This window comes from Thalassophryne amazonica, chromosome 2 (assembly GCF_902500255.1).
Source record: "Thalassophryne amazonica chromosome 2, fThaAma1.1, whole genome shotgun sequence".
NCBI lineage: Eukaryota > Metazoa > Chordata > Actinopteri > Batrachoidiformes > Batrachoididae > Thalassophryne > Thalassophryne amazonica.
In genome coordinates, this window is record NC_047104.1 from 147479327 (window position 1) to 147496594 (window position 17268).

The 17268-nt window shown below is 40.5% G+C and overlaps 1 protein-coding gene across 1 annotated transcript in view; it reads left to right on the forward strand.

The window, feature by feature from the left end:
* si:ch211-71n6.4 (para-nitrobenzyl esterase) overlaps positions 1-1347 on the forward strand; it is a 64827-nt gene extending 63480 nt beyond the window's left edge. Inside the window, exon 10 of the mRNA XM_034195622.1 lies at positions 773-1347. Within this exon, the coding sequence (XP_034051513.1) occupies positions 773-915 (143 nt within the window). The 3' untranslated portion in view covers positions 916-1347. The remainder of the gene's footprint in view (positions 1-772) is intronic.
* The last annotated feature ends 15921 nt before the right edge of the window (positions 1348-17268 follow it).

Consider the following 17268-nt stretch of genomic DNA (forward strand, 5'->3'; position numbering starts at 1 on the left):
CTGTACCTTTGCTGGAGAAGGAACAAATGGTTGAAGGATTGTGGTTACTCTGTTTGAAGGTCCTGTTGTGCCACGGCAAAGGTATTCACTCTGCTGAATGCCCCTCCAGTCTCTATTTATGGATGTCATTTTTGCTTTTTTTTTTTCCTACTTCTGTGTGGCATTGCCATGTTTTTGTCTCTTGAGGTTTTATTGCCTTCTGTAATTCCAACCCTCCTTCACGTCAGTTACCAGAAACAATTTGAGCAAATTTGTGCTGTTCAAGAACCTTCCCCACCCATAGGATTGCTCTGGATTTGATCCACCAGCCTTCCAGTCAATGCCCTGCTACAAACTATGATTATAGATCACAGAATAATTTGTACTCTATAATGCTGTGCTTTTCAAGCATGATACATTTTTTATTTGATTTAATGTTCAATAGTGTTGTATATTTTATAGATTAAAGTTTATATTAAATGCTTTGTCATAATCTGTTGGAAAAATGTTAAAACACTGTCATGATATAGAGTTTAATCATATTCTGAGAAGAGTTCAGAGTTTGAGCTGTGTTTGTGACAAAATCAAGACAAAATAATACTGTGCAAAGGTTTTGGATGCTCAAGAATTTTAATGAATGTGCTATTTGTTTAAATCCCACCCACCCCCCCACCCCCCAACCCATCCAAATTACAACAATTGCTGCTGCAGACTGCAGTACTTATAACATATTTCTGAGGGTCTGAGGGTCCCTTTTTTGTCCTGCGTCACATTTCTTCCTTTCGTCTTGCAGGTAAACTGGAGGACCAGTGGCCAGAGTACCCATCAGCCACAGCGCTCCTGTCCAGCAACCTGTCAGTGGTGCAGAACTACTCGGCTGAGCGGTGTCAGCTGTGGCAACAGAATGGACTCTATGCCTACGCCTGGATTAACTGAGCCAGCATCTGTCTGATGATTCATCACTAAACCTTATTTATGCCACTGCTTTACTGCATTGCCTTAATCGCACTCTAACTCACCAGCTTGTCAATTTTGCAAAAGGTAATCCTGAAGTAAAAGCCTCTTTGTAGACAAACATTTCCAAAAAATAATATTGCATCAGTTCAACAGATTGATGCATCAAAAAAATAAATAAATAAATAAAATAAAATAAAATAAAACTTGCAAATTGAAAAATGTGTGCATACATAAGGGCTCCTTCACACATAGTGCGAATGTATACAACTCAGGGACACTCACGGTGGTAGAGCTCGTATGAGCGGACCACGAAACATCGCGCCAACGGGCAGGGGTGCACAATGCCGGTGCAATGGTTCGTGCACATGACGGTGTCTTTCAAGCAGGAACACGAGGTGCACCACATCGTGCCGCTGATGTGGAGGAAAATAAAATAAAAAACAGCTGTATAATTAGTGAATATCACTGGGTTGATATAAATAATGCATAAAAGGGGACACAATACAGAACCCTGCAGTTAAATAAAAAATGCCACTCACAGGATTTGAACCCGCATGCTCTGATTACCAGACAGAAACTTTAACACTGTGTTACAATCACTGTCTTGTAACAGCAGCGTGAAATGGCTAAAATCAACAAGCAGGTAAACGTATTTTCTAAAAAAAGAAAAAAGCTCTATGATAACTGATCAAACGGCGTTCGGTACGACGTATTTCTGCTGATACGTGACTGAAATGGTTGGGTTGTCCCGGTCCTGCGGCGCGCCCTCATGGCCTGGCATGTGTGTCCTGTCAGATGTGACATTCAGATCACCTGATGTGTATCCACATGAAGTGATGGTCCGTTTTTATGTATTTCCACACAAGCACACACACGCGCGTGTCCGTCAAAACACGGGATGTGTGCTGCAGCTGTGATATCCAGAACCGGAGATGTCTCAACAGCTGTGGGCATTCAGCAACGGCCCCTGTCCTGTCAGCGCACAGACCAAGATGTCACTCTGTGATCAGATGAGAGATGCCTCGTCTGCCGTACACGTGTTGGGGGGTGGGGTGGGGGGTAGCGGGGTGAGTGCGAAACACACACAAACGTGTTATGGGGGAAGCTGACACTCTGGCACGCCACATGTGCACTCGGCAACTTCACAGTCATGGGGCACTTAGACAAATGTCACTGCCAGCTCGACAGTGATTGTCTGCTGACTGTTGTCGTGTTAATAGTGCGAATGGCCACACAGTTTCCAAGTGCCAAATGAGCGGTGTTAGATTTTCTTGTGTGTCACTTGGAATTTGGCTGACACCTGCCGCGAGAGGGTTCGATGGGCTTGCACAGCGCACACTCTGTCTTTCAGCCGCTGGTGTGTGCAAATAGTTGTAGCAACAGGTGTACGGGGCAGCTACAATTTTACACATTTTGCACACAATTCCTGCACAAATCGAGCAAATTCCCACTATGTGTGAAGGGTCCCTAGGGAGCATTTCCAGTACTCTCCAAATTGTGCAAGTTGGAAGCAGTGAATTAAAAATTTGCTCAATGGAAACACATTAAAAAAGTTGTTCAGCTCACATGAGGTAGTTTAGTTGATTTGAAAACACTATTTTGAAAAATAGGGAAGTACATGTGAATGACTTTACCCGCTGTGACAGGTCATATGATGTACAGGAAGTGTTACATGACATTATGACACATAAGGTGGTACATATAGACTGAGTAAGAGACTGAGAGCTTGTTAAACATTCTAAAAGATGACATAACAGCAATATTGGATTTAAAAAAAATCCAACATGTCAGTATTTTGCGGGACTTACCGTTCCATCGTCATGTCTGTTGGATTTACAGTTCTTTCAAGCGCATAGCTGGAATGAACGTAGAAACCAGTAGTCACACTACATCAGTTAATGGAAACACTGTCATTTTCACTATTTGGCTTTGTCAACATTGTGAAAATATCACTAAACGTTTTGCGCAAACCTGTAATGGAAACACAGCTGTCGATTAAAAAAATAAATAAATAAATATAAAAATGTTCAACATTTTCAGTTTATTTCAGAAAATAAAATTTTTATATATTCCAGACTTATTTGATATATAAACTCAAATGTTTCAAGCATTTTTTTTATTCCAATTCTGATAATGACAGCCTACACCTCAAATAAATAAATGAAAAGAAAAACGTATCTAGTCCAAACAGCCAGTTCAAAGTCCTCTTTTTCAGATGAAAGTAAATTTTGGATTTTATTTGGAAGTCAAGTCTGGAGAAAGAGTGGAGAGTTTCCACTGTCAGTGGTGTCACTGTCCTGTGTCATCTGCTGGTGTTGGTCCACTGTGTTTGATCAAGTCCAAAGTCCACACTGGTACCCTGGCACCTGCCCACAGTGGGGAAAAATACTAGTAATTGGCTTGCTGACCATGGAATTACTGTACTTGGCTGGTACTGTAAACAACACATCTATGGGGTATTGACAAGAGGAAGATGACACCAGACAACAATGCAAATTAGCTGAAAGCCACAATCAAAGCAACCTGGGCCTCCATAACACCTCAGCAGCCCACAGGCTGATCACCTCCAATGCCACGCTACGCTGATGCTGTAATTCATGCAAAAGGAGCCCCAACCAAATATTGAGTACATAAATGAACAGAGTTTAGGAAATTCCTAATGTGGAACCTTTTTTTATTCATCTTGTGTAAAAATTCTTATATTTTGAGATACTGGTTTGTTTGTTGTTTTTAGCTGTATGTAATCAAGGTCAATTTTTATTTTTTTATTTATTTAATGCTTGAAAGAGTTGTGTATATGCCATGGGTCTTGAACAGGGTTTTCCAGTTCTCTCCATGTGTTCATTTCTACCTGCTCTACTTATACCTGATTATTGGACTCTGGTGTTTCCCAGCTCCTCACTGGCTGAACACACCTGTCAGAGTTAATTAATGGTGGATGGAGTCAGGAGAGTGAAAAATCACGGCAGGGTAGGTGTCATCCAGAACCAGATTTAATCAGTCCTGGTTTAGAATATATAAAATTTTCACTTTTTGAAATAACTGAAAAAATATTGAACTTTCATGATACAGTTTTTTTTTTTTTTTTTGGATGCACCTGTACTCAACAGCCATCAGCATTACTACAAATTTTGGGCCCAGTGACAAAATACAACGTTCTCCGGGCAGAAACTGCTTTTTGAGTTGTCAGGTTACCGGCTGATAGGGTGGGGGAGGGATGGCATGTATGTCGGGGGGGCATGTGTGGAGGCCTGTGTGTGGACAGGGTGGCATGGGGGGTTCTGTGGGGTGTAACGGATACTCATACCCACATACATTTGTCTTATATATACAACCCCAATTCCAATGAATTTGGGACGTTGTGTAAAATGTAAATAAAAACAGAATACAATGATTTGAAAATCTTCTTCAACCTATATTCAAATGAATACACCACAAAGACAAGATATTTAATGTTCAAACTGATAAACTTTATTGTTTTTGTGCAAATATTTGCTCATTTTGAAATGGATGCCTGCAACATGTTTCAAAAAAGCTGGGACAGTGGTATGTTTACCACTGTGTTACATCACATTTCCTTCTAACAACACTCAATAAGCATTTGGGAACTGAGGACACTAATTGTTGAAGCTTTGTAGGTGGAATTCTTTCCCATTCTTGCTTGATGTACGAGTTCAGTTGTTCAACAGTCCGGGGTCTCTGTTGTCGTATTTTGCGCTTCATAATGCGCCACACATTTTCAATGGACGACAGGTCTGGACTGCAGGCAGGCCAGTCTAGTACCCGCACTCTCTTACTTTGAAGCCACGCTGTTGTAACACGTGCAGAATGTGGCTTGACATTGTCTTGCTGAAATAAGCTGGGACATCCCTGAAAAAGACATTGCTTGGATGGCAGCATGTGTTGCTCCAAAACATGGATGTACCAGATAAGTGGTTAAACAGGAGCTGCACGAGTGTGTGATTGGAGGTGGAGGTGCTCCCTCCTAACTAAACACTGACTGTGGGATTCCTGAGTGTGCGAACTCGCACTCATCAATACTGTTTCTGTTCTCTGCCAGCAGTACTGGGTCTGACTGCTGAAGACAGTGGCCACCTGGGGCGCAGGGCTTGGCGGCTCCGATGTTCTTCAGATCCGTTGATTGTGGAAGCTGTGTGGGATCCGGCTCTTCTCTCGCCAGACGTCTTCTATCTTCGAGCCTGCCCACACGTCACCTTGTGTATAATGGACATTCCACCATATTGTTATTGTCTGTACTTCGTTGTGCGATTCACAACATTAAATTGTTACTTTTTGGCTTATCCATTGTCCATTCATTACCGCCCCCTGTTGTGGGTCCGTGTCACGACACTTTCACAACAAGTCTGTCCATTTCAAATGAGCTCGGGCCCAGAGAAGGTGGCGGCATTTCTGGATGTTATTGATGTATGGCTTTCACTTTGCATGGTAGAGTTTTAACTTGAACTTGTAGATGTAGCGACGAACTGTATTAACTGACAGTGGTTTTCTGAAGTGTTCCTGAGCCCACGTGGTAAGATCCTTTACACAATGATGTCGGTTTTTAATGCAGTGACGCCTGAGGGTTCAGACTTCAACTTTATTGATCCCTAAAAGGACAATTCATTTCACACCCAATTACCTCATACAAATGTACAGCAATTAATCCACAATTATTACTAGTTGAATGTAATAAGGGCCCACATCAGAATTTAAAAAACGTACATTTGATTGTTTATGTACGCTAAACTTTGAAACAGTCCGTCATCCGAATTGAGGAAATGTGTGTGTGTGTGTGTGTGTGTGTGTGTGTGTGTGTGTGTGTGTGTGTGTGTGTGTGTGTGTGTGTGTGTGTGTGTGTGTGTGTGTGTGTGTGTGTGTGTGTGTGTGTGGTGTGTGTGTGTGTGTGGAGGGGGGCTGCAGCAACATGTGGTCATGTAGCCAGTCCTTTTATTTATTTTTTTATTTTTTTTTTCAAAAGTCGAAGGTAACGGGCATTCAGTGTTGGTTTTCGGCCTTGCCGCTTACGTGTAGAAAGTTCTCCAGATTCTCTGAATTTTCTGATTATATTATGTACTGTAGTTGATGGAATCTCCAAATTCCTTGCAATTGAATGTTGAGAAACATTGTTCTCGGGGATGCTCCTTTTATACCCAGTCATGAGTGTCCTCAGTTCCCAAACACTTATTGAGTGTTGTTAGAAGGAAAAGTGATGTAATACAGTGGTAAACGTACCACTGTCCCAGCTTTTTTGAAACATGTTGCAGGCATCCATTTCAAAATGTGCAAATATTTGCACAAAAACAATAAAGTTTATCAGTTTGAATATTAAATATCTTGTGTTTGTGGTGTATTTAATTGAATATAGGTTGAAGAGGATTTGCAAATCATTGTATTCTGTTTTTATTTACATTTTACACAATGTCCCAACTTCATTGGAATTGGGGTTGTGTAACATTGGTTCCTGTTCATCTGTCAACTGTTTGTTGCAACATATTCAACTGTAAGAAAGTTACTCAGGACTCCAAAGATTGAGCTAAAAAGTAGGTCAGAGTACACAAAAACGTAATGCTCATGTTTATTGGGCAATGCAGATGAATGAATGAGGAAGTGCAACAACTGTGTAAGAGGAAGGAGACAGAGATATTCAGGCTTTTGTGACAAAAACCTGCTCGTAACCTGTTCAGGGTCACAGACAAAGTTACCACAGTATCTGACTGTGAGCTTAACTTACTTCAGTTTATTTATATAGTGTCAAATCACAACATAAGTCACCCCAAGGTGCTTCACAAGAATAAGGTGTCCTTGAAACACCTTTTTAGAGTACTTTTTGTGTCCCAAAAAATTCTCAAGATGCACAAGGGATGCAAAAACACCTTTCTGTGTAAGTGCCCCAACGTCCCTTGTGCATTGTTTCAGCAGTGCAAAGACCAAATTTCTCAGTGATCTGTGCGTTCTCCAAACATCCTCTCTTTGCCTAACTGTCGAAGAAAAAACATCCCCTGTCTGATTTGGATGCAGAATCATGATTGTTATTTAGACACAAGCCTCAGGCTGCGCCGCTGCCGAAGGTGCTGAAAGAGTGGAGTGAAACTGCCGGTTATGGGTCTGTGCAGCATTATAGTGCAGCACTTTGGGACTCATCATTAATGTCCATTCACATCTCCTGTTTTTAAAAATAAATAACAAAAAACATGCATCAACCGCTTTTCCACTGTTTACTTTTTACAATAGTTATTGATTGGTTGGAAGACTTTCCTTTGCCGTTGAATTCACCTGTGGTAACCTAGATTGTAAATACAACATTTTATAATGAAATTTATACATAACAATTATGGGAAACTGCCCATATCATTGTCCGTTCATTGAGCACCCATTGTCTGACCATGGTGTCTGTGCCTCCTTTGAGCATCCTCCAGCCTTTGCATCCCTTGTGTGTTTGTTTTGAACATGCTCAAAAATTCATAGAGACTGTTGAGTCGTGTGTACTTCCACTGAGTGTGCCTTGTACGAGGTTGATGTGTGCTGTTCCTTCCTTGAACATCCTGTGATGTCCTTCCAGATTTTGTGGTTGCACATGGGAGGCCCATAGTACTTCACCCATGTGTTAGTGGGGGCGGTTACCGTACCAACCCCTCCTTTTCTGAAACAGGCTTGAGTTAGCCTACTTTCTCTGGTTTACTTAACATCCCTTTCTGAAACAGAAAACAGAGTTTACCTCATTTTAGGATTAACATCCTCAGAGTTTTCACTAAAGCTGGTCTCTGAAACATGCCCCTGGACTTTGTTCTTGGGAACCGCCATTGCCACTCAAGGGAATGTCGTGTAGGAGGATTGCTGGTGTGTCTGCAGCAAAAGATTTTATTAGGTCATTGAAATAGAGCTTTGGGACACAAACTACTTTTAGCATGAAGAATGTCTTTGGAGTTCAGAGATTTTGTTAGGAGATGGTTCAAAGTAATGTTGGTGTGGCTTTCTACATTCCGGTTAGTGGAAATGCAGAAATGTTAATAGAAGATGAATATAGAAGTTTGATACTTTTCTAGTGTAATACACTGATAAGAAAGGGTATGTGAAGGCCTTTAGCTAATTTGAAGTTTTACAATTTTTGATGAAGTGGTATAGAGGAGGATTTTCTTAAAAAGACTTGAAGGTTCACGTAGTTTTCCAGAAGGCAGATGGCAGATGTTTGATCTGTTTTGTTGTATGAAAATCCTTCGCTGCTCCATTCCACTCTGCTGTGAGTGGTGAGATGCGAATTGCAAATCATGTACTATCCACAATTTCTCCAATTGTAGGCACAAAAGCCTTTGACTCCTTCAGAGTTGTCTGGGTGTTGGTGGCTTTCCTCACAGATCTCATAGGCCACGGTCTACGGGGGGTCCCAGTGCACCCCCCCCACCTCCCAGCAAGTTTGGTAATTTTTTGTTCCTTGTAGTCTACTGAATCAGAAAAAAAAGGTTAACATCAAAAAATTTGGGATGCACTATCCATACAGGCCACTGTTTGACGTGTGGGGTCATTACGTAAAATCCCGATTTTGACCATATAAAATATTGAGGGCATACATGCTAATACTCCATTAATCTCATTGGTTGACTTCATATTATATAGATATGCCATCAATGAACAAACAAATGAATCAGCTTATATGATACTAATATGCTTAGTTTCCTTGAGAATGTGGGCATATACAAGCTTTTGTGTACATGGCATTGACAATACACTGAACAAGTTTTCATCAGAATTTTAAGTCACAAGTAAGAAAAAGTCCCTAAACTTATTGCTCTGCCAACAAAGCAACTTTTGCCATTGTTTGGTTCTAAGGTTTCTGCCAAATTGACTAGGTTCATATGATTTGGGTCAAACTCTGCATTCTGGTCTGCTCTCTAAAGGCAATATTAATTCATGAAAAACATGCTCATGAAACTTTGTTGATGTCAGTTTATAGATGATTATAAAAGTATACTGCATGAAAGTTGATTTATGTTTCATGCACTGTGTATTTTTTACAGCCATACAATAAAGTATATTTACAGAGACCTTTATTACTGATCTGGCAATATCCATCCTATCACATTATACCAGTTCTTCTCTTGTTGGTATGAGAACCCAGTACAGTGGCAATTAACAAACCCAACCCTTGACATATGGAATATTTGTAAGACCTTTATTTTCTCCTGCAGAAATAAAAGAACATTGTGATAATGTACAGTACTGTTCAGAATAATAGTAGTGCTATGTGACTAAAAAGATTAATCCAGGTTTTGAGTATATTTCTTATTGTTACATGGGAAACAAGGTACCAGTAGATTCAGTAGATTCTCACAAATCCAACAAGACCAAGCATTCATGATATGCACACTCTTAAGGCTATGAAATTGGGCTATTATTAAAAAAAAGTAGAAAAGGGGATGTTCACAATAATAGTAGTGTGGCATTCAGGCATTCAAAAAAAATGAGGTGGGCTTCATAGATAATTGGCAAAGCTTCTGGGGAAAACCTGGTCTTGTTAGGAGAGATGGCATCCATCCCACTTTGGATGGAGCAGCTCTCATTTCTAGAAATCTGGCCAATTTTCTTAAATCCTCCAAACCGTGACTATCCAGGGTTGTGACCAGGAAGCAGAGTTGTAGTCTTACACACCTCTCTGCAGCTTCTCTCCCCCTGCCATCCCCTCATTACCCCATCCCTGTAGAGACGGTGCCTGCTCCCAGACCACCAATAACCAGCAAAAATCTATTTAAGCATAAAAATTCAAAAAGAAAAAATAATATAGCACCTTCAACTGCACCACAGACTAAAACAGTTAAATGTGGTCTATTAAACATTAGATCCCTCTCTTCTAAGTCCCTGTTAGTAAATGATATAATAATTGATCAACATATTGATTTATTCTGCCTTACAGAAACCTGGTTACAGCAGGATGAATATGTTAGTTTAAATGAGTCAACACCTCCGAGTCACACTAACTGCCAGAACGCTCGTAGCACGGGCCGAGGCGGAGGATTAGCAGCAATCTTCCACTCCAGCTTATTAATTAATCAAAAACCCAGACAGAGCTTTAATTCATTTGAAAGCTTGAGTCTTAGTCTTGTCCATCCAAATTGGAAGTCCCAAAAACCAGTTTTATTTGTTGTTATCTATCATCCACCTGGTCGTTACTGTGAGTTTCTCTGTGAATTTTCAGACCTTTTGTCTGACTTAGTGCTTAGCTCAGATAATTATAGTGGGCGATTTTAACATCCACACAGATGCTGAGAATGACAGCCTCAACGCTGCATTTAATCTATTATTAGACTCAATTGGCTTTGCTCAAAATGTAAATGAGTCCACCCACCACTTTAATCATACCTTAGATCTTGTTCTGACTTATGGTATGGAAATTGAAGACTTAACAGTATTCCCTGAAAACCCCCTTCTGTCTGATCATTTCTTAATAACATTTACATTTACTCTGATGGACTACCCAGCAGTGGGGAATAAGTTTCATTACAATAGAAGTCTTTCAGAAAGCTCTGTAACTAGGTTTAAGGATATGATTCCTTCTTTATGTTCTCTAATGCCATATACCAACACAGGGCAGAGTAGCTACCTAAATGGAACACCTATGCTGTTAGGCAAAGGGAATGGGTTAGGACCAGTTTTAGATTCGTAATGGAGTGGTGTGCAATTCAAAGATAGAGCCAAAGACAGGAACTTTTAAATAGAAAAGCCGGCAAAATGTAATACAACCAATGACAGACACACAATTAATATTAACTTAAAATCAAAAAGTTTCCTTTATAAAACCTCTTTTTTTTACCTCACTATTTGAAATAAAGTTCTGTTAAGGTTTTACTTTGTTTCTTTTTCTTGTTGCAAAGCTGTTTAGCTTTCATGTATGACCGGTCATTTTATTTCATGTTTTTGCAGTTTAAACATAGCTTATGTTGCTTTAATTTACATTTAAGCTTTGTTTTAGGTTTGTACTATTTGACTGTATCAATTTCATGACAGTATTTGTCACTTTGTAATGACACTGTATGTACCCTTAAAAGTACACAAAACAATTCATCAAGAAACATTCAAATGACAATAGTTAATGCAGAGCAAAATCAAATAAATAGTTTTCCTAAATGTCCAAAAGCTTGCAAAGTCTCACTTGTCTCTTTAAATGTTCTTTAATCCAATGCAGAATCCTTTTGTTTCTACCTAAACCTTTGTCTGGTAATGAGTAAGGTTCTGATGCTCAACAGGCAGCACATGTGCCTTGTGCAGCTCTGTTGATTGATCCAGGGATTTGTCTGTTGGGTGGCTCGCCTTGCTGTCAGCTCAGGTCTGAGTCCAAGTCTAGGGAATGGGGTGGTTCTTGGGTGGAGTAAGAAACCTGGCCGTTTCTCTGCTCTCCTCAGTCTCAGACGGAGGTTTAAGTGTCTCTTTGTAACCAGTGCAGCAACAACTGCAAATTGCCTCTGGAAGGCTACTTAAAAACCAGAGTGCACTCCTCCTCCTTACAGGCCAGGTTTTACGTTTTCACCAAACTTTAGTAGTTTTCTGAGTGTTTTTGATAGCAAACTGCTGCTCTGCGTCTCTCTGCTGGCTGCGGGTGCACTGGGCCTCGGCAGGTGGGGGAGGGGCATGCTCTGGGTTAATGTTTCTCTCTTTACTATTTGTTTTTTAAATAAAATAATAACTTATGAATTATTTATGCAGTCACTATTTATTTATGTATCATGTAGTTTTTAACTGTTTTTAAGTGCATATTTTAATTATGTATTTATTCATATTTATTAGAACCATATTTGTAATGGGGGTTACATCAACTCTGTGAGTGAGATAGATTATCTCGTCCATAGTTTTACATCCTCATTGAGGACAACTTTGGATGCTGTAGCTCCTCTGAAAAAGAGAGCCTTAAAGTTTTTCCTTCCCACTGTTGCCAAGTGCTTGGTCGTTTTGACCATTGGGTTTTTCCGTAATTATTGTATGGCCTTGCCTTACAATATAAAGTGCCTTGGGGCAACTGTTTGTTGTGATTTGGCGCTATATAAATTAATTTATAAATTGATTTGATTTGATTTGATTTAAATCAGAAGTGCCTGACTCCGTGGTATAACTCACAAACTCGCAGCTTAAAGAGATAACCCGTAAGTTGGAGAGGAAATGGCGTCTCACTAATTTAGAAGATCTTCACTTAGCCTGGAAAAAGAGTCTGTTGCTCTATAAAAAAAAGCCCTCCGTAAAGCTAGGACATCTTACTACTCATCACTAATTGAAGAAAATAAGAACAACCCCAGGTTTCTTTTCAGCACTGTAGCCAGGCTGACAAAGAGTCAGAGCTCTGTTGAGCCGAGTATTCCTTTAACTTTAACTAGTAATGACTTCATGACTTTCTTTGCTAATAAAATTTTAACTATTAGAGAAAAAATTACGCATAACAATCCCAAAGACGTATCATTATCTTTGGCTGCTTTCAGTGATGCCAGTATTTGGTTAGACTCTTTCTCTCCGATTGTTCTGTCTGAGTTATTTTCATTAGTTACTTCCTCCAAACCATCAACAGGTCTATTAGACCCCATTCCTACCAGGCTGCTCAAGGAAGCCCTACCATTAATTAATGCTTCGATCTTAAATACACTCAACAAAAATATAAACGCAACACTTTTGGTTTTGCTCCCATTTTGTATGAGATGAACTCAAAGATCTAAAACTTTTTCCACATACACAATATCACCATTTCCTTCAAATATTGTTGACAAACCAGTCTAAATCTGTGATAGTGAGCACTTCGCCTTTGCTGAGATCATTCAGTCCACCTCACAGGTGTGCCATATCAAGATGCTGATGTCCACAATAAAAGGCCACTCTGAAAGGTGCAGTTTTGTTTTATTGGGGGGGGATACCAGTCAGTATCTTTTGCCGCATGCAGTGTAACACATCTCCTTCGCATAGAGTTGATCAGGTTGTCAATTGTGGCCTGTGGAATGTTGGTCCATTCCTCTTCAATGGCTGTGCAAAGTTGCTGGATATTGGCAGGAACTGGTACACGCTGTCGTATATGCCGGTCCAGAGCATCCCAAACATGCTCAATGGGTGACATGTCTGATGAGTATGCCGGCCATGCCAGAACTGGGACATTTTCAGCTTCCAAGAATTGTGTACAGATCCTTGCAACATGGGGCCATGCATTATCCTGCTGCAACATGAGGTGATGTTCTTGGATGTTGGCACAACAATGGGCCTCAGGATCTCGTCACGGTATCTCTGTGCATTCAAAATGCCATCAATAAAATGCACCTGTGTTCTTCGTCCATAATAGACACCTGCCCATACCATAACCCCACCGCCACCATGGGCCACTCGATCCACAACATTGACATCAGAAAACCGCTCACCCACACGACGCCACACACGCTGTCTGCCATCTGCCCTGAACAGTGTGAACCGGGATTCATCCGTGAATAGAACACCTCTCCAACGTGCCAAATGCCAGCGAATGTTAGCATTTGCCCACTCAAGTCGGTTATGATGACGAACTGGAGTCAGGTCAAGACCCCGATGAGGACGACGAGCATGCAGATGAGCTTCCCTGAGAAGGTTTCTGACAGTTTGTGCAGAAATTCTTTGGTTATGCAAACCGATTGTTTCAGCAGCTGTTCGAGTGGCTGGTCTCAGACGATCTTGGAGGTGAACATGCTGGATGTGGAGGTCCTGGGCTGGTGTGGTTACACGTGGTCTGCGGTTGTGAGGCTGGTTGGATGTACTGCCAAATTCTCTGAAACACCTTTGAAGATGGCTTATGGTCGAGAAATGAACATTCAATACACGAGCAACAGCTCTGGTTGACATTCCTGCTGTCAGCATGCCAATTGCATGCTCCCTCAAATCTTGCAACATCTGTGGCATTGTGCTGTGTGATAAAACTGCACCTTTCAGAGTGGCCTTTTATTGTGGGCAGTCTAAGGCACACCTGTGCACTAATCATGGTGTCTAATCAGCATCCTGATAGGGCACGCCTGTGAGGTGGGATGGATTATCTCAGCAAAGGAGAAGTGCTCACTATCACAGATTTAGACTGGTTTGTGAACAATATTTTAGGGAAATGGTGATATTGTGTATGTGGAAAAGGTTTTAGATCTTTGAGTTCATCTCATACGAAATGGGAGCAAAACCAAAAGTGTTGCGTTTATATTTTTGTTGAGTGTAGTTGGTTATGTACCACAGGCTTTTAAGGTGGCAGTAATTAAACCATTACTTAAAAAGCCATCACTTGACCCAGCTATCTTAGCTAATTATAGGCCAATCTCCAACCTTCCTTTTCTCTCAAAAATTCTTGAAAGGGTAGTTGTAAAACAGCTAACTGATCATCTGCAGAGGAATGGTCTATTTGAAGAGTTTCAGTCAGGGTTTAGAATTCATCATAGTACAGAAACAGTGAAGTGAAGGTTACAAATGATCTTCTTATGGCCTCAGACAGTGGACTCATCTCTGTGCTTGTTCTGTTAGACCTCAGTGCTGCTTTTGATACTGTTGACCATAAAATTTTATTACAGAGATTAGAGCATGCCATAGGTATTAAAGGCACTGCGCTGCGGTGGTTTGAATCATATTTATCTAATAGATTACAATTTGTTCATGTAAATGGGGAATCTTCTTCACAGACTAAGGTTAATTATGCAGTTCCACAAGGTTCTGTGCTAGGACCAATTTTATTCACTTTATACATGCTTCCCTTAGGCAGTATTATTAGACAGCATTGCTTAAATTTTCATTGTTACGCAGATGATACCCAGCTTTATCTATCCATGAAGCCAGAGGACACACACCAATTAGCTAAACTGCAGGATTGTCTTACATAAAGACATGGATGACCTCTAATTTCCTGCTTTTAAACTCAGATAAAACTGAAGTTATTGTACTTGGCCCCACAAATCTTAGAAACATGGTGTCTAACCAGATCCTTACTCTGGATGGCATTACCCTGACCTCTAGTAATACTGTAAAAAATCATGGAGTCATTTTTGATCAGGATATGTCATTCAATGCGCATATTAAACAAATATGTAGGACTGCTTTTTTGCATTTGCGCAATATCTCTAAAATTAGAAAGGTCTTGTCTCAGAGTGATGCTGAAAAACTAATTCATGCATTTATTTCCTCTAGGCTGGACTATTGTAATTCATTATTATCAGGTTGTCCTAAAAGTTCCCTGAAAAGCCTTCAGTTAATTCAAAATGCTGCAGCTAGAGTACTGACAGGGACTAGAAGGAGAGAGCATATCTCACCCATATTGGCCTCTCTTCATTGGCTTCCTGTTAATTCTAGAATAGAATTTAAAATTCTTCTTCTTACTTATAAGGTTTTGAATAATCAGGTCCCATCTTATCTGAGGGACCTCATAGTACCATATCACCCCAATAGAGCTCTTCGCTCTCAGACTGCAGGCTTACTTGTAGTTCCTAGGGTTTGTAAGAGTAGAATGAGAGGCAGAGCCTTCAGCTTTCAGGCTCCTCTCCTCTGGAACCAGCTCCCAATTCGGATCAGGGAGACAGACACCCTCTCTACTTTTAAGATTAGGCTTAAAACTTTCCTTTTTGCTAAAACCTATAGTTAGGGCTGGATCAGGTGACCCTGAACATCCCTTAGTTATGCTGCTATAGACTTAGACTGCTGGGGGGTTCCCATGATGCACTGAGTGTTTCTTTCTCTTTTTGCTCTGTATGCACCACTCTGCATTTAATCATTAGTGATTGATCTCTGCTCCCCTCCACAGCATGTCTTTTTCCTGGTTCTCTCCCTCAGCCCCAACCAGTCCCAGCAGAAGACTGCCCCTCCCTGAGCCTGGTTCTGCTGGAGGTTTCTTCCTGTTAAAAGGGAGTTTTAATAACCAGAATAACCAGAATGGCAAAGGCTCAACCACTGATCAGCTCCAGGATGATCAAAGACAGTCTGGAGTTACCTGTAAGTGCTGTGACAGTTAGAAGATGCCTGTCTGAAGCTAATTTATTTGCAAGAATCCCCCGCAAAGTCCCTATGTTAAATAAAAGACATGTGCAGAAGAGGTTACAATTTGCCAAAGAACACATTAACTGGCCTAAAGAGAAATGGAGGAATATTTTGTGGACTGATGAGAGTAAAATTGTTCTTTTTGGGTCCAAGGGCTGCAGACAGTTTGTGAGATGACCCCCAAACTCTGAATTCAAGCCACAGTTCACAGTGAAGACAGTGAAGCATGGTGGTGCAAGCATCATGATATGGGCATGTTTCTCCTACTATGGTGTTGGGCCTATATATCGCATACCAGGTATCATGGATCAGTTTGGATATGTCAAAATACTTGAAGAGGTCATGTTGCCTTATGCTGAAGAGGACATGCCCTTGAAATGGGTGTTTCAACAAGACAATGACCCCAAGCACACTAGTAAATGAGCAAAATCTTGGTTCCAAACCAACAAAATTAATGCCTCGCAGATGTGAAGAAATCATGAAAAACTCTGGTTATACAACTAAATACTAGTTTAGTGATTCACAGGATTGCTAAAAAAGCAGTTTGAACATAATAGTTTTGAGTTTGTAGCATCAACAGCAGGTGCTACTATTATTGTGAACACTCCCTTTTCTACTTTTTTTTTACTAATAGCCCAATTTCATAGCCTTAAGAGTGTGCATATCATGAATGCTTGGTCTTGTTGGATTTGTGAGAATCTACTGAATCTACTGGTACCTTGTTTCCCATGTAACAATAAGAAATACACTCAAAACCTGGATTAATCTTTTTAGTCACATAGCACTACTATTATTCTGAACACTACTGTATATATGCACCTCACTGATAACCATGACTGATATGTGCTGGAAATATGATAAGTGGTTAGTTTTGACAGTTCATCATGATAATAAGCACTTTGTACCTTACCTGTGCAACTGGATGCTGATCCAGGGGAAAAGGTGGTTTGTGTAAGGCACAGGGAAGGGGTCTTGGCAAATCACAGCAGATAAAGGGGCAGCCAGTTGACTACAAGGATTGCTATGATGGTGAGTTGGTTTTGTGACACCCTGCCTGAGGTGGTGCTTAGCATAAAGTGCAGTAACAGAAAAGTCAGCTGGTGACATGTTAAAGTCACCTCCAAGAACAAGACTGTTGTAGAATTCTTCTAATAATAGCCCAATTTCATAGCCTTAAGAGTGTGCATATCATGAATGCTTGGTCTTGTTGGATTTGTGAGAATCTACTGAATCTACTGGTACCTTGTTTCCCATGTAACAATAAGAAATATACTCAAAACCTGGATTAATCTTTATAGTCACGTAGCACTACTGTTATTCTGAACACTACTGTACTCCTATATGTAG